The sequence below is a fragment of the Papaver somniferum genome, chromosome 1 (assembly GCF_003573695.1).
Source record: "Papaver somniferum cultivar HN1 chromosome 1, ASM357369v1, whole genome shotgun sequence".
Taxonomy (NCBI): Eukaryota; Viridiplantae; Streptophyta; class Magnoliopsida; order Ranunculales; family Papaveraceae; genus Papaver; species Papaver somniferum.
This window is the reverse complement of record NC_039358.1, coordinates 239,548,576-239,567,155: the sequence shown is the minus strand read 5'-3', so window position 1 is coordinate 239,567,155 and position 18,580 is coordinate 239,548,576. Positions and strand designations below refer to the sequence as shown.

The 18,580-nt window shown below is 36.7% G+C and overlaps 1 protein-coding gene across 1 annotated transcript; it reads left to right on the top strand.

Moving 5' to 3' along the window:
- The first annotated feature begins 462 nt into the window (after positions 1 to 462).
- On the top strand, positions 463 to 1,596 carry LOC113339254 (S-norcoclaurine synthase 2-like). The gene is made up of 2 exons (XM_026584557.1): positions 463 to 850; positions 970 to 1,596. The coding sequence occupies exons 1-2, from the start codon at positions 601 to 603 to the stop codon at positions 1,305 to 1,307; spliced, it is 588 nt and encodes a 195-aa protein (XP_026440342.1). The 5' UTR covers positions 463 to 600; the 3' UTR covers positions 1,308 to 1,596.
- The last annotated feature ends 16,984 nt before the right edge of the window (positions 1,597 to 18,580 follow it).

The following is an 18,580-nucleotide window of genomic DNA, read 5'->3' as shown; positions in this document are numbered from 1 at the left end:
TATCTCCGTATGTATCAGACGCATATAACTTTTCCGTCCCAGTAGACGCACTTCCCATCGCGTCCCATGTTAGGCGTGAACTATACCTACGCCTCAATCAGGCGCACGTAATAACTTCGTTTCATTCAGACGCATATTTTAAAGAACGCTCGGTCAAGAAACGTGAGTATAAGTTCCGTCTGCACCAAGCGTTTGTATAAGTTACGCTTCACCAAATTTTGGTCGTCCCTCATTGCGCTTGAACACCCAGAATACCAATTTTTTTTGGCTTTTAGTCTGGCTTTTGGTATTTGGTCCGTCTCATGACTGTGGTTGCTCTAAAAGCATATATATACACATATACAAGAAAAATCACTACTCGTGTAAATCGTGCAAATAGAAATATTTTCCGGTGCAATAAAATGTCAACGACCCCAAAAGAAAACAGCTCATTATATTCGAGAATAATACGAACAGGACAAATTCAGGGAGATAAGAAATCCTGTTTCTTACACAATAAATAGGACATAAACAGCATCAAGTGATATTCAAGTTCCAACACAGAAACAATTTTCATACACTACCAGCTTAGAGAGATATCACCAAGAAACTAGCAGCGATATGATGAAACCAGCAATCTTTGTGGTGTTTCTAGTGTTCTTTTTGATGGGGAAAGAAGCAGATTCAATGAGGTATGAACTTAATAACGAGATAGATGTTCCACTATCAGCCAGTTCTATATGGCAAGTTTATGCTTGTAAAGATCTCCCTAAGCTCATCGTCAAATTACTCCCCGATGTTTTTGATCGAATCGATTATATAAAAGGAGATGGTGGTCAAGGCACCATCGTTCGCATTGTTTTTCCTCCCGGTATGTTCTCCATATTCCTTCCATCACATTTTTGCTCTAATTTGTCGACTTAGCCATAAGATTTGTTTGTTTGTCGATATGGATCTCTGAGTACTCTAATATGATGCTGATGTTCTCAGGGAGTGTGCCACGGTCATACAAAGAGCAATTCATAACAATAGATCATGTTCATCGTCTGAAGGAGGTAAAACAATATTCAGGAGGGTACTTAGCCATGGGTGTGATATCTTACATTGATAAGTTCAAAATCATAAGTAGGGGTCCTAATTCATGTACCATAAGATCTACAACGGAATATGAAGTCCCGGATCATCTTGCTGATAAAGTCAAGGACCTAATCAGTATTGAGGGTCTTGTTCCGATGGCTAAAGCCATTGTTGATTATGTGAAGGAATACGGTGATTATGGTCAATGCCTGGGGGAAAATGATTTAGCTCATATAGCTTTGCCTGTTTAATGGTGAAGCCAATTGACGATTCATCACATTATGTGTGCTTTCTCTGATCCAGCTGTTTGTATTTGCTTTGCTTTGCTATGTTTTTTTTTTTTTTTTTTTTTTTTTTTTTTTGTACTGCGGATTACCATGTTCCTCCTCTCCTGCGCCACTACTATCAGAGGTGCTGAGGAATTAATTTAAGTGTTTGTCTTCTGTCTATGTTACACCGACACACAAGCATTTGTTACCAATGTATGTTTGAGGTTTTTATCATGGAAAAAAAAAAAGCACTACTATCTATTCTATGCTACGCTAAGATTTTTAGTGTCCTTAATTTTGAGAAAAAATATCTTTTTGTTTATTATCTGAATTTTAATCCCGGGTTATTTTGTGTTTCCTCTCCTCCCAAAATCGTTAATTATCGTTTTCTCCCAAAAAGATTATAATTAGTGTTTCCTCCCATCGTCAAATATTCCGTCCAATCCAAGTTAACTGACTCATCAGAAACAAACACGCGGCAGAAAAAGAACTTTATTTTTCTAGACTACCCAAAACGTCCTCACCTTCTTCGTATCATATATTTATAGATCGACGAAGGAATGACAAGCACAAAAAGATGAAATTTGTTATCGATCAGTAAAGAAATTAAGAATAATTGATTATTATAATTATTAAGCAGTAGAATAAAAGAAGAAGAAATCGGTGTAGAATAGTTGATTAGGATTTGTCTGTGGGTCAGATTTCAATTAAGATCTAGTTCAAGAAAACTGAACCAATTGAGATGCTGCTACTGTTCTACAATTAAATTCATTGATACAAATGAAGAGAAATCAACCTCTTATACTCCCTTCACATCTCCATCTACATCTACCCAATACGTTTTGGTCTGTTTTGATCTATCTACCAGTGTATCAACTTGTTAACCAACCATGGTTTAATGGAGGGTTTACTTTCCAAGCACCAAACATAATTTGATTTAGAAGTTGAGGTAAGGAAAGGATTATGTCTCGAATTCGGTTGTATTTGGGTCTGTTATGCTAACAAGAGTTGTTCGATAAAAGACCTAAAAGGCATCACCGGATTGAGCACTAAGAACATCAACTGCGACTTGATTATAGGGAATTTAGTTTGACGAGGTCTTCATTATCTCTCCACAGATGAAGGTCAAGCTCTTCTCTCAAATTCAGAAGCTTCAACCAGCAACATCAACATTCATAGGTGTTGCTAGATTCAAGAAGCAACAACAGAAAGATTCGGGGGTTTTCGAATTGATGAGGATTTCGACCGTATTTAACCTGAATTGTATACCGAAAAATCAGATCTGATTTAGGAGGGTTCTAGTGCAGTGGTGTCTGAGATTTGGTTTTACCCAAATATGGTGTTGAATAACGATATCATTTGGCATGGTTTTGAATGTGGATGGATGATGATTCGATTGAACTTGGTAGGAGTGTTGGTGTTATATGGTGGTGGTGGCTAGAAGTTTATGTGATCTGAAATTGGAGGTTCTTGACAGAGAAGAACACCCAGCAACAAGAGCATAAAAGTAATGGCGGACTGTGCCGGAAAAGGAGGAGAATATGTGGTGTTCTTGAGGGTATTTTGGGAAGATCATGAAACACGTGTACAATCTACGTTACGCATGCACAGGTGTTGACTCATCTAACTGAGTAATGGACGGAAAAACTAACAATAAGAAGAAACACTATTTTTAATTTTTTTGACAAGAAAATGCTAATTAGCGATCTTGGAAGAGAAGAATACATAAAATATCCTTTAATCATACATTTATTAATATTATCACTTTTTTTTTGTACAATTAATATTATTATCAGGAAATGTTGAAAGTTTCACTTTCAAGGTTGCATTATCAAAATTAGAAAAATTAATCTTTTTCCTACCAATAGTCAAAGATTGCATTAGACAAAAACGGTAGTTCTTTATGGATTGCCACAATGAACTGTATGGAAAACCGTACATGCCCACAAATGGTAGTCTTCGTCCTCTAAGAGCAACGGCTATGGAATGAGTGTTCTCATTCAATATGAACGAGTATTACTGGATTTGTTCAAATTAGATGTTATTATGGAGTGAGAATACTCACCCATTCACCGATAATCACTCGTACACTCATCGGAATGAGTGAGTGGGCGAAAGAGGAGACTAAGCGGCTGATGTTTAGCCTTTTGGGAAAAAATTTCTCCAAGCGGCAGATGTTTAGCCTCTCAACCATATATTTTAGTTTTTTAAATTAGTTTAAACTCTTTTACTGGGTCCCGTAGAGATTTTATTAATAAAAAAAATTAAAAATATATCCGGGAGGCACATCTTGAGCCGCTTGGAGCGGAAGAAAGTCGGACGCTTAGTTTGTTTTTTTGGTTTCCCATGGTTGGAAAACTCCTCATTCACCCAGTCCCTAATTCATTATGGCAGTGAATCATTTTTTTCACACTCATTCCATAGCCCTTGGTCTAAATAAAATTGGGGTCTTATTTTGAGTATAGCTGCCAGTGTGCAATTTTTTTTATTCTATTTACACGGTTTATCAAGAATTTCTTCGAGAAAATGACAGAAATAATAACGCTAAGAGCAGTTCCTATGGGAATGAACAAATCCAATACTTTGTTCAGCCAGGTGGATGGCCAAACAGAGTTTTCCACTATGGAAAAGTAGTGGGCGTCAGACAAATAAGCACGCGACACGGAGAAAAACGCTGGTGTTAGTAGGCCAAGCGCAGGCGTCCGAAAGCTGAACGCTGGCGCTGGAATGACAGCGCGGCGTCACAAAGGATATCGCTGGCGTTTTGTAGGCGAACGCCAACTGGTAGTTTTTAAAATTTCGAAATTCACTTTTTACTTCTTTAAATTACCACCATTTTGAAACAATTCACTCACACCAAATTCACTTCTCTTGAATTTTCTCTTTTAAAATGGCTGAAAAAGCGACCACACTTTTTTGCGATGCAAAACTGGAAGCCGTTGTTTCTAAGATATGTAAGAATTTTAAAAAGATTGAAAATTATAAGAGGGAAGTGCAAGTTTTAGAAGTTGCTCCTAGAAAATGTTCCGCTAAAAGGCAAGGAAGAGTTCCAGTTTTCAAAGTTAAGTACAAAAAATTCAAAAACAAAGGCGAAACTGTGAAAGGGCGCGTTGAATGGAAGATACGTCAAATGAAGATAAACAGGAAGCCAAAACTTGTACTCGATTATTATTGAAGTAGTTTTTAGTACGTTTTATTATTTCCTACGTTTATATCTTGTAAAAGAAATGGCATCAATGAATGAAAATAGATTTCCACTTAAGATTAAGCTAAATTTATTATAATTCAAACTTTCAAATAACATCAAATTACATTTTAATAAACCACAACAATAACATCAAACTACATTTTAATTTTAAAAAAAAAATCAAACTACATTAAATCCAACGACATTCTCTCTGTAGAGTTCGTAACATTCAAAATGCTTAAACTCTCTTCCGCTTTCTTCAGTAAACTTGGTCTGAGCGATGGTTTTCTGTAAAACAAACAACAAGTTCAGATATTTATGATGCAGTTGAGTACATGAGGACAAATGACAAAGGAATAAGATACTCACCAGTTCTTCGTCGGAAAGTTCAGAATTGTTGCGGTGAACCATCCATAAAACTTATGTATAATATTTGACTTCCTTAGTGACTTTCCTTTGAGCGCTCGTTTGAATTACCAACGCCCACTTTTATTATAAATACACCACTAAATTGTATTCTAAACCACACCAACCGATTTCTTTCCCATCATCCACCATGTTTTCTAAAGGAAAAGCGAAGCAAATATTATGTATCGAAGCAAAATAGGTTTGTCCATTTTGTTTCATGGATAACCACAGTCTTATGCAATGTCCTTGGATGTATTCAAAGTGTCGTTGTGCACGCATCAGAATGGTGATTGAATCACAACCGAAGAAGTCCAGGTATTTGCAATGTCAAGATCCCAATTGTCCAGAGGAACCACATATGCTAGATGATGTTATGAAGATTAGAAAATAAGAAGAAGAAAGGATTGCAACACTCTGCAAAAACTTCAAACTTAAGGCCAAAATGAAGAAGGAGTTATTACACTGCAAGCATTGTGGATATGGAGATCACGAATACAAACACTGTCCACAGAGAATCAGTTCATGCTCAAAGCCCGGTTACAGGGTTTTATGCATTTGCGGACTTCTTCTGAAGAAGACACATGTGGAAGGCATTTCTGGGAATGTCCCATATGTTCTTTGGTGGAGTGGGCTGATTGAAGTTGTGGGAAAAATCGGTTCACTATGGTATTATGTTATTACGATTATTTTCACATTTGTACGTCAGTAATTTAAATTTTTCCTGGATTAAAAATTGCGCCATCAATATTAATATCATAAATAAAAACGTACTGCATTGAACAACAACATCATACATGAAAATGAAAGAAATACATTAGATTAAAACAAGTACTACATAGGCGTCCTAATTCAGAAACAGTAGGGAATTGTATCTGTTGAGCACCCTAAGAATGTTGGAACAAGCATGGAAGTCGAAAGGACGACCCTCGTGAGTTACTGGCCACATCGCTAGAGTTCTGGGTTCCACTTCATGTTCGGCTTCACCGTTGCGCCTATTTTTGTGATTCTCAAACAGTAAAGCCATGAACTCCAATACATTCGTACTAATTACACTAAAACGATGATGCAATCCTTTAGATTCACGCCCATAGATATTCCCCGTTTCAGCAGTGAATATTCGGTAAACTTTCTCCCAGTAAGTAATCGTCGGTTCAGCTACATTACTCATGACAGCATCTTGTCTGTGAAAAACAAAGGCTCTACAAATAGCTAAATCCTCTTGTTGAGTGAATCTAACAGCACGAACTCGAATTCTGGGAGGCATTTTTGTAGTTGCTTTGAGAATGAAGAATGTGTAGAATGTGTGAATTTGGATTGAAATGAGTTGTATTTATAGATTTTAAAAAATGTAGTCGTTGGATCACAAGATTTCCCAGCCGTTCAGATGCAGCCGTTGGCGATGTTAGGTTAGCCGCTGGCGTCATCATGAATGACGCGGGCGACATAGACAAGATCGCGCGTCCAGGATTCGGACGCTGGCGTTTTTATTTTGAGTGCCAGCGTCAGTGACGATGACGCCCGTCATGCACTAAGACGCGCGATTGTTCCTTCGACTCAATGTTCAAACCAACAGATTTGTTGGTTTGAACATCCATTTTCCATGTTTGTTAATTCCATAGGAACTGCTTTAACTTGCTCTGAAAAGGATTGATAAACTAAACCTGATTTTCTTAAGGAAACATCTTTAGCCTTATAGGTTACCTCCAATGATAAAGGAAAATTCAGATTTAGATAAGTTTAGGCTCACACCAAGCGTGGTTCGGGGGTACACGTTAGGGATCCAATGATCAGAATTCATTTATCTTATTATGTTTGGTAGCCCATGAAGTATTTGGTATTAGACCTACATTAGGCACCCTGGCAGTTATTGTGAGCACGGACCAGATTGGATACTTTTCTTGTCTCACCGGCGTCTAATTTAATACAAGGAGGATTTCAAATTTGGCTTCTAAATTCTATCCAGCATCCAACAGATTCTTATCAAATGGATACATGGATTGACGGTTTGAATACTCCGACGAATTTTTTTTATAATTAAAATTTTAAATAAAAATTCGAAACTACCAACAATAAGTTGAATAATGACCGACCAAAAAAAATTTAATAAAAAATGACATGAATTAAAACACACTGAGGTTCCGTTAAGCCAGTTTATTTTTCTAGTTAAACCCATGGTTGGGTTTTTTTCTTTTTCTCTCTTTCTTTTCGTAGTCGAAACAATGTTCGGCTAAGTTTTTTGTTATTTTTCGTAGCCACATCCGAATCTGTTCTTCACTGGACAGGTTGCGGTTCGGTAAAACAATAAAAATCTTACCAAATTGAAACTAATCGAATAGAAAAAAAAAAGATTGCAGAAAGATTGGAAATTAAAAAAGAAAAAAAAAACCGAGAATTGGCTCAATGAGAAATTGGGCCCATGTAGTTTTGTGATGTACTTAATTAGATACAAGTTTGGGATTGCACTTTTCGAAGAAAGAAGTATATGAGAAATGTGCAATCCCAAACTTGTATCTAATTAAGTAACCGAACTTTTCCCACTCTGTTTGGTTGGTTCGTAAAAATTCTTAACAAACCGAACTCCTAACTAATTGCATAAATGTGGAGTTCGGTTTGTTCGTAAAATTACTTTACTAACAGAACTTTTCTCTGGAACCCATATGTTAGCTAATATCTTTTGTTTTCTTGATTAGTGGCAAAGGAAAAAAAATCCAACCAAGGATTAGTGGAAGATATGAGAACTCCCACGCCTCGAGGAAGATTACACTTAGGTGTCGATAAGCGTGGAACCCAAAATGCTAAGTTTGGAGGTGGTTCATTACCGGGTGTTGTCATCCAAGATGATGTCAATAGAGATAATGTTGACAATGTAATCAATCAAGTTAATGAAGAGATTGTGGAATAGATGTGTAGTTGTAGGAAATCCTACACTACACTCTTCATGTGATTTCATTATTGATCAACTCATTTTAGGTTTATATTCTTAATTTTATTGATTAATCTTTGGATGTTCTTACAAGAAAAGATAACGAACTCAAGAATGATCTCTGCTCTAAACTTTCTCTCTCCTATTTACTTGTTTTTTCCTCCAAAGCCTTTTCTTCTTTACAATTCGAACGACTATTTATAAGGAAATACATAGTTGATGACAGCTAATCTGTCCCTTATGTTCGGGTATGGTTTGCGACATTCTCGCAACCTTACAGATGTTAATTTCGAAAACTCTCTAATTTTCGCAGGATTATCATATCTTTCTCGTGATCTTAGCTGACGTCATTTATTTTATCATTTATGAAATTGTTCTGCGACGTTGTTGTATTGTGCCACTGATACTTTCGCTGAAACATTGTCATTGCGAGGTTCTGATCCTACATCTTGCCTCTTCTCATATCTTCTCTGCAAAGTAGAGAATGATGTGAGAAATGCCGCAGTTTTTCATCTTTTCATATTCTACATTTATCACACGTACTCTTTCTTCCATTTGTTTCTTGACACGTCTTTTGTAACCGCTGCTTTTAAACCGCTCACGTCTTTTCGTCTTAATGGTGTTTATTTCTTCGAGTAAAAAATCTCCTTTATATACTCTTCTTCCCCCCTTTTCCACTTTTCTTTTTACTCTCTTCTATTTTTATTCTCTCATCTCTGCAACTCTATATTCTTCTGCAAATTATGCTGCTGTAATTTTTTCTTCCTTTAATCCTTTTACTTTACATACATTCCCATACTCTATATTCAAACATGGCTACAAGTGGTCATAGATATGAAAAGAATTTACAAGATGTCCAAAAAGATCTTGCTGATAAAGGTTTCACACTCTCCACCATTCGTGGTGAGAATGCCAAATCAATTCTTTATGTCAAACTTTTCTCTGATCAATATTGTGATGATCAATCAATCATAATTTCGCTAGGTCAGATTCTCGCAGGTCTCCCTATTCCTCTTTATAACCCATATCTTCCTTTATTTTATGAAATTCTCGCTCATTCGGGATTTTCGCGAGCCATCTTCCAACTGAGTGGGGACTGCATCCGTTTGATGCCGGAGTTCGCTAATCGTGGTGCTGATAGAGGATCTCTGTACTCCAAAGAACTTAGGGATCCTAAATTCGCAAACCTAGAGATAGTTGCTGAGAAGTATACATTAGCGAATTTCTTTGAGAACTATGAACTTATCTCCATGAAGAAAGAGAATACTCGCTGGGGTATTCACTTAAAAAGGAAAGATAACATTGATGAAGCCAAAATTCTCATGCAAGATATTGATTGGCACTCTGGTAAAAACACAACTCCTCGCAAATCCAAAGATGATAAATGGTGTGTTTTTCCTTTAATGCTAAAAGGACCCTACATTGCTGGGTCAAATATTCTTCCTGCGAATCTCGCTGCTTATAAACCTTGGGTTTTCTCTTGGCCCGAGAAGGAGAAAGAGGTATGTTTCTCCCATTTAACTCATTTTATATTTTTTATTGATTTTTATATTTGTTCGCTAACTCTTGCGACATTCCGCAGATCCAAAAACTGAAAGATAGTTATAACAGGACTGGGAAATAGTACTCTGTTAGCTCTTCGCTCATACACAGATGAGGTAAGAAATTTTCTCTTATGATTTTAAATAGTACTGTTACTTCCATGCTTCCATTTCTTATTTCTATCGTGTGTGAAGATTATTGCTGAAGTAGAAGAATCTGCTGATGTTGCGAAGATTGGTGATAAAGGTAAAGGTGCTCTTCGCAGGAAAAATCAACTGGTCCTCCTCCAAAGAAAAGGAAAGTTCGTTCTTCTTCTCCTTCAAATTCCTCCTCGAAAAATTCTGAAAGTGATAAGGGTGATGAGGACAACGATGATCTTGCTGCAAGTGAAGATTCTCCACCTGAATCTTCTATGGCTAAGTTATCTGGCCTCTTTTGATTCTCTACAAGGAATGGGAGATAGCCAATTCGCAAACCTGCAAAGCTCTCGCTACCCTTTGCGATGTCCTTTACTGGATGGTGATAGCTCTCTTCGTGGAGTTTCTAGATCAGTGACTCCCGATTTTTGCATTCTCTCAATAGTCTGGTATATTTTATCCTTTTACTTCTTCATTGTTATAATCAAAATTTCTTTCTATATTAATATTTTTTATATTTTTCGCAGGCTGGAAAAGCTTCTTTTGCTTGCCTCAGATCTAGAGAGAAGACGTGAAAATCTTGAAAAGAAGAATCTTCAATTTCGCAAAAATGAAGAATTGGAAGCTGAAGTTAAAGGTCTTCGCGAGAAAAATAGACAATTAGAAATTGATTCTTCCTCGTATAAGAACAAAATTAGTCTTCAGCAAGCTAATAATCAGCTTTACGGTATGTTACTTTTTCTCTTTATTCATTCATCCTGTTGTTTTATCTTATTTAAATGATCCTTTTTGCAGACATTTATGGTCTTTCTGATGAAGCTACCCTTCTTCGTTCATTTCCTAATGCCTTGGATAATGATACCCTTCTTGAGCGTCTTAACAATTCCTTAAATAGCTTCTCAAATGATAGAATTTCTCTCTTTCTCTAAATGAGCTTAGATCTAAATTTCGCCTCTTAGAAATTGATCATAGATCTAGTTTAGGCTTAGCCAACGATTTAAGCGTCTCCTTCTTGATTCTAAAGAGAAAACCAATGAGTTAAGAACCAAAATTAGTGGTCTCATAGATGATAAGGATCGCATCTCTGATCAAGGTGCCAAGGCTTGGCGAAATTCCAAGAGGCTCTTCTTGAAGTTCAACTTGAACGAGATGAAGCTAACCGCAAGAATATCGAACTCTGCGAAAGGGAAAATCAAATTCGTTCTCGTCTTCTTATAAGTAGTGAGGATGAATTTGTTTGGGCTGCGAAAATCTTAGATGATGCTAGAAAAGATTAGGTGTAAATGTTAGTCTCCAAGTTGAGCATACAGCCTTGATTAGAGATATGATTTCTGACAGAGAAGGTTACTAACTGCTCTTCTTTACTAATCTTTTGCTTCTTATGAATTCTCATCAAGTTAATAATTGATTGTCTTTTGTCGCAGATTCTGAAAATAATATCGTGAAAAGATTGAGAACTCGAAGCTGAAAAGGAGGAACTCGCAAAGAATCTTTCTTCTCGCAACGACAAGTATTCTAGATTAAAGAATCAAATCAAGATCACTGTTGCGAATTTTAAGAATGATGCTATGCATTTTCGCAATCAAACTATCCAAATGGTTTGTGATGATCATAATATCCCACATTCTGATTATCCTTGTCTTTTGAAGAAATCCCACAAATACTCCCAGTTTGATTATCTCTGATAGCGAAGCTGACGATGAAGAATCTGATAGTATGGAAGTTCTGATGGTGATGAAGATTCTGACGCAGACGAAGAAGGGAATAAGTCTATGAAGATAATGAAGGATTAACCAAGAAGTAGTCTTTATTTCTTTCTTTGATTCTTTGTAATACTTGTAGATTTATCTTTTCTTTCCGTATATTTTTGTTTCTTTCATTTTGACCTGCATTAATTAAAACAATTCTTCTTTGCAATACATTTAATCAATATAATCATTAATTCTTGAATCTTTGAGTAAATTTATCATATGGAAGCAAATAACATTTTCTAATTTCATACATTCCCATACTTGCCTCTGTTATTTGAATCCAAATGAGAGATTTCATAAAAAAAAATTTATTGTATAACTTCGCAATCTTGTGCGAAGTGAATGTCGTTTCTTTTCAAAATATCATTCCTGTGTGGTCTTATTTTGCCTTCCTAATTAAAGGTCTTATGATGCCACCTCTTGTCATTGCGACAAAATCGCAGGACGTCCTTACACTTTCATGCAAAAACCCATTGATCTTGCCTTAACTTTGTTTTGTATTATGGCCTCTTCAGGAATGTTGCGAAAATATGACAGGCCTAAATATTTTTGCGGAAATAAAGCCCCATGACATTGTCGTCTTGCGACGAAATCGCAGAACGTATGCGCACTTTCATGTGAAAACCCATTGATCTCGTCTTATATTTTTCTTTTGTATTATTGCCTCTTCAAGATTGTTGCACAAATATGACAAGCCTTAATATCCTTGCGAATAAAAAGTCTCATGACATTTGCGTCTTAAGACACTTATCAGCTTCCTAATGGAGGGTACCGCCCTTATCTCCCCCCTTGTTGCCCCTTCAAGGAGGCGTACTTCTACCATACAAGGTTAGCTCCTCCCATCCAGTCTTAACAACAACCAGTTATTTTCGCAGCCTCTTATCCCTTTTACCTATAGGTCTTATGGTTACGAGACTGCACCATAAGTGGGCTTTTCTTCAGGCGAGTGCAGTATAAGTCAAGACTTGTCAAGAATGGCAAGGTACGCTTCAAACGTCCCTGGCACTCTTGACTCAACCGTGTACCTCGGCGCCTTGATCAAATATACACTCCTTGGGAAATTCCTTATTACCTTAGTCTCCCAACCCAAGTCATATGCTTAAGCTGAGAATCCAAGATGTCTCTCCCGGATGGGCTTCATTGACCCCAAATCTCCATGACTCAGGTTCCGGGGCGGTGTAGCCTTTCCCTAATCCATGCAACAGGTACCCCCTTATATGACATACTTTACGTCTTACATTTGCCTCTTGAAAAATTGTATTCGCGAACTAGGGTGTACACCATAAAGGTTCGCCTCTTTCTCTTTTGTCATTATTCTCTGATTATTTTCTGTAAAATTCATTATCTCTGCGAGATCTCGCAAATCATCATATTGTATTTGAATTTCGCAATCTCAATTTTGACGTTCAATCAAATGTATTTTTGAGAATTTTACTTATTGCGAGAGTATCGCAACAACTTAATCATTCATACATTTCTTGTTTTTATTACCTTTGTCATCCTCTGCTTATTTATTATTTTCTGCTTCCTTGGTAGTGGTATGTTCATCATTTTTATTCTGAGCTAGCATTAATTTCCCAACATCTATTCTCCCTTCCTTTCGATTGTATCCACTATCAACCTCTCACTTCTTTGTACATCTTTGATTTTGTTTTGCCAGTTTTCCTTCTTGGTTGTTCTTCCTTCGCAAGATTCTACCTCTTTATGATTTCTACACCACTAGGGTGAGGGAATTTGATGCACTGGTGGAAAGTTGAAGCTACACCTAGAATCCCATGTAGCCAAGGTCGACCAATTAACGCATTGTAGGGTGATTCTACATCAACGACACAGAATGAGATTTCAGAAGATATTCCTTTCAATGGAATTCGCATAGTAACCTCCCCTTTAGGCTTGTTAGCAGTATCATTAAAACCATATATCTTATATGTTGATGGTATAATATCATCATCTCTTCCACCCACGGTTTTATAAGTATGATAAAATAAGATGTTCACAGAGCTTCCAGTATCGACTAGAATTCTATTGATTGCCCATGAATCTTCATCTTCATCATCCTCATCTTCTTTCGGTTTTGGATTAATTTCTAATTTTATTACCAATGGATTTTCATGCACCTCTTCTCCTTCGGGAATTTCTTGTGAAGTAAAATAAATGATCTGTTTCTCCCATTCCTCCAGTGGCGATATTTTCGCAATATTCATAATTTCTCTTCCATCATTATCTCTTGCGAACACTCTACTCAAAACATTATCATGAAAATCTTCAATTGTCTTATATCAATGTACGATAGAGTGACAATAGATTTTTCGGTTTTGCACCAACTTCTATGAAGAATGTTTCTTTCTTTTTCATCGTATTCACTTTGTGATGTTCTGGTGGTGGTGGCAATGGTTGAGATTACGGATGTCCTACCAGAAAGTCGTTTAGTTTTCCTTGATCTATCATTCTCAAAATAATTCTTTTTACATTTCTGCAATCATTTTTGGTATGTCCATGAAAATGATGATAAGAAAAAAATTCATGACTGTTGTGGTTTGGAGGTGGTTCCGTTCCCATGTTCCATGGTGTTGGTATATTTTCCATCAAGATTATAGCTTCCCATATCTTCTCCACACTTGCATTTAGAGGTGGCATCTTGATTTCTTCCATATTACCTTGTGACTTCCTTGTCCTTTATTATAGTTTTGTCTTTGACCTCCATAAGTGCGGTTGATCGAGTCTTTGAATCTTGTTATTTCCTCCATGATTGTAGAAATTTCTTTCTCTTTCATACTATTCTTGATCTCGGCTCCCCATAGCTACCAGTTTCTGTTGATTGTTACTTGTCACCTTCTCTTGTTGTACTTGGGAAGTATTCGCCACTGTGTTTATTAGCTTGGGTAATAAGCTTGCATTCGCTGTTTGTGAGCTGGTGTTCGCAACTGGATATGATTCCATTTCATTTTTCCTTTCCTCTAGAGCAATGTATTCTTCTTGAAGTTCTCGCCATTCAGTCATTGTAATCGTATTCTTGACTCTGAAAATTTGTACATACAATAGGTTTGTTGCAAACAAGGCATTGATAAATGATAATATGAGATATCTCTCATCTACACTGCCAGCCATTTCGCTACACATAGTTCTCCATATTTTAGTCAAGTGTTTCAAACTTTCGCCAATCCTTTGTTCTAATCCAAACATATCTTCTATACCAGGTCGTGAGGAATTATTACTTATATATGCCCCCAAGAATGTAGTCTGCAAATGATTGAAGGAGGTTATTGTATTCTATGGTAAACCTTTAAACCATTTTAACGCTTCTCCTATTAAGCTGGATGCGAAATATTTGCACAATACCGCATCATGATTTTCCCATTGTAACATGCACCTCACATAGGCTTTAATGTTCTGACTTGCACAAGTTGTTCCATCGAAAATGCTGGTTAATGCGGGAAAATTGCATTTTGGTGGTATTCCTCCTAATTGTACTTCCCTTGTAAAAGGAGTTTTCGCAGCTTCTTCTATTGCTTCATTCAATTGTCTTCTGCCTACTTCTCCTCTGTTATTTAGAATTCCTCTCATTTCTTCTAATTCTTTCAAGATTTGTTTGTTTACACCTGAATCTTGATCCATTGGTCTTTTTAATTTCGCCTCTCTTCTTCTGCGTTCATGTCTATCTTCTCTTGCGAAATTTCGCATTTCTTTTTCATTATCCTCATCTCGTCTTCTTCTGCGATTCTCTTCCTCATCTCTATCTTGAATTCGCAAATGATGATGCCTTTCATTTTCCCCTCCATAACTTTGTTCATTTCTTATCAATTCAATTCTCTGTCTTTCAGCCATTCTCTTTACTCTATCATACTCCTCATTGAGATTATCATTATTCCGGTTTTGTGTATGCCTTCTTTATCGATTGTCATGATTGTTCTGGCGAATCGTCTCCTCAAGCTCTTGTTCTTCCATTTCCTCTCTCAATCTTTCACGTTTGCAGATTAAACGTGCTTGTTCAGCATAATGTCTTTCAATTTCTTCTTCAATTGTCTGTAGATTTCTTTGAGTTTCTCTCACATGTAAAATTCTTCTTCCTTCCTCTAGATTTCCTTCGCCATCTTGGTTATTTTGTCCCTAATTTTGGTCGTTCTCTTGATTTCCTCCAATTTGCGCATCATCAAAAATTTCATTTTGTAGAACATAACGATCATCAGTTCTTTCTCTATTTTCACGGTATTCTTCATTAGGATTTGATATTTCTTCTTGAATACTATTTCCAGCATTGATTGTGGGTGAATTTCGCCTCATTTCACTTCTAGTCGATCTTGAATATGATTTTGTAATACTTCTCGATCTTCTATTCTGTAGTCTTATATTCTCCATCCTTAATTCGTGATTTTGCCTTGTTAAATTTGCACGTTCTTCTGCCTCAGCTCTTCTTTCTTCATGTATTCTTCGTCTTAATGTTTCTAACGCTCCAATTTCCTCATCTCCATGAATTATTCCTTCATCTGCTTCTTGATTTCTCTCTTCCTGTCTATGATTTCTGTTTTGTTGCTCTTCTTATATTTCTTCTGCTGAATTTGATCGCCAAGTGTGTATGCTCACCCTGTCATAATCTGTATTCCTTTCTTGAACTAGTGTTTGTTGAATTGGCGGTTGAATTTGATTTTCTCTATTATTTCTCATTCTAATAGATTCTCCCATTTCACTTCTTTCTCTTCCAGCAATTCTTTTGCTTCTTCTAATAGTAGTCGGTTGTTCGGATGTATTTCTTCTTCTAGCCATTTCTTCAATGTTAACAGTATTGCAAGAAATTATGAAAAATTCTTAATCAATCACTTTAAATTTTCACAAATCTCAATTTCAATCTTTAGCTTTTTCTAGAATAATCTTCAACACCTCCCTGTTTCTAGCGCCATTATGTAGTTGCAGGAAATCCTACACTACACTCTTCATGTGATTTCATTATTGATCAACTCATTTTAGGTTTATATTCCTAATTTTATTGATTAATCTTTGGATGTTCTTACAAGAAAAGATAAAGAACTCAAGAATGATTCCTCTAAACTTTCTCTCTCCTATTTACTTTTTTTTTCCTCCAAAGCATTTTCTTCTTTACAATTCGAACGACTATTTATAAGGAAATACATAGTGGATGACAGCTAATTTGTCCCTTATTTTCGGGTATGGTTTGTGACATTCTCGCAACCTTACAGATGTTAATTTCGCAAACTATCTAATTTTCGCAAGATTATCATATTTTTCTCGTGATCTTAGATGACGTCATTTATTTTATCATTTCTGAAATTGTTCTGCGACGTTGTTATACTGTGTCACTGATAATTTCGCTGCAACATTGTCATTGCGAGATTCTGATCCTACAAGATGGGCAATCAAGAACATAATCAAGGTGGAGGAGAGGAACCAACTGAAGAAGAAGGAGGAAATGAGGATGACAATGATGACGGTGATGAAGATGGGGAAGATGGAGATAAGGATGGAGATAATGAAGATGTCGAATCATAGGAGGACTCGGATGAAGAGGAACAAGAAGAAATTGTTCAAAAAAAAACAACTAAAAAGACGCCTAAAAAGCCTTCTGCTAGATATGCATACATTCCTAAAGACAATTTGTGTTTGCCGCCAAAGAACCCAACTTATGGTACTCCAAGAGATGGAGGGGAGGTATTGATGGGCTACAAAAACTCATGGGCTGCCAAGATCTTTGCGACAAAGGTATGGTTCAATTTTAACCATCAACATTTCTTAGCCATTTTCTTATATTTTGACATATATTGTTCTTTTCTATATATATATATATTAGTATATAAATATGATGTTGTTTTTGTAGGATCATAATAATGTTGTTCGTGTTTTGAAACGTCAAAAGAACAAGATATGGAATATAGAGAATGAGTGTGATGAGGTCCGCTTGGAGGTATTTGATTGTGTGCTATGGAATGGGATTCAACATGCGCACCAAAAATTTGATGATGTCACTGTTTCTGCATTTGCCGAGATGGCTTATCCAGAGACGGATACCTTTCATCTACCGTTTGGCGAGATGGAAATAACTCCGGATGATTGTTTTAGAATCACATCCCTACCAATTATGGGAAAAAGTGTTCGAGATGGCTATGATCATTCGATGAGTTATGAACTTCTTGAAAAGCTAGTCGAAAAGTGTCTAGGATTGTGCGATTCAAAGGCACAATGTGAGTTTAGACGAGCAAATAAAGAGCCCAAGGAAGGTGATGAGTATAATGAGTTTGAGGAAGACCGCACGTACAAGAAGTAGTTGAAAAATGTCAAGCTCAAAACCTTGTTTGATGAGTTTTCAGGGACAAAATATTTGGTTGCTCAAGGAAAGTTGGTGATGACACCGGAGAAGGTTAAGCACCATGTGACTGCTTATTTGATATATCAACTAGGAACCATTTTCTTCCCCGACACTTCAGGTCACGTGGTAAATGCTCATTACCTCCAGCTATTGGACCCCCTGAATGAGGTGAACAACTACTGTTGGGGCATTGCGGTTCTTTCATTCGTTCAAGCGGAACTCAGAAAATCTTCGAGGATTAAGAGTCTATATTTTGGAGGCTTATACACCCTTGTTCAACTACCCCGTTAAATTATCCTTTGTGTGTTTCAAGATATAAGTGAATGAATGTGTATTGTTACTAATCATATTGCGAATGTATTATTTGTTGCTCCTCCTCATAGGTTTGGGTGTAAGACCACTTCCCTAAACTGATATTGTCTCATGCTATCACTCATTGGCCTTATGGGAAGCCTACAGCTGGTAAATACCAATTTTTGAACGCACATGACAAGAACAAGAACATAAAGGTGTTTGAGTTGAGGGAGCCATTGGATAAGCTAAGAGTTGAAGATATGGTTTTCCATCCTTACACTCTTCAATCGGATGAAGAGGATAAAGATGTTGAGGTTATTGATTTCTCACCTATCGGGGGTTATAATGGTCCGTTGTTTCATCCCGGCGGTTGTACAATGTGTTAGAGCATAGCTCGGCCAACCTAGCATGCGTTGCTATCTCAAGCATGTTTGTAAATGTTAGTGATCAAAACTATAAGTCTTGATTTCTAGCCTACATAGATAAGTCTCGTATTAGGATAGAAAAGTTTAGTTGAGATCAAGGACTTCACAGCGATTCATCATACAACGACGAAGATCTATACAAGGAACCGTGGAACTTCATCAATAAAAAGGTATGTGGAGACTTGAACTTATCTATCACTCAAAAGTCTATCTCTTCTATCTCCTACTTCTTATGAGACAAAAATTGTATGCTATGTAGACTAGATCATACA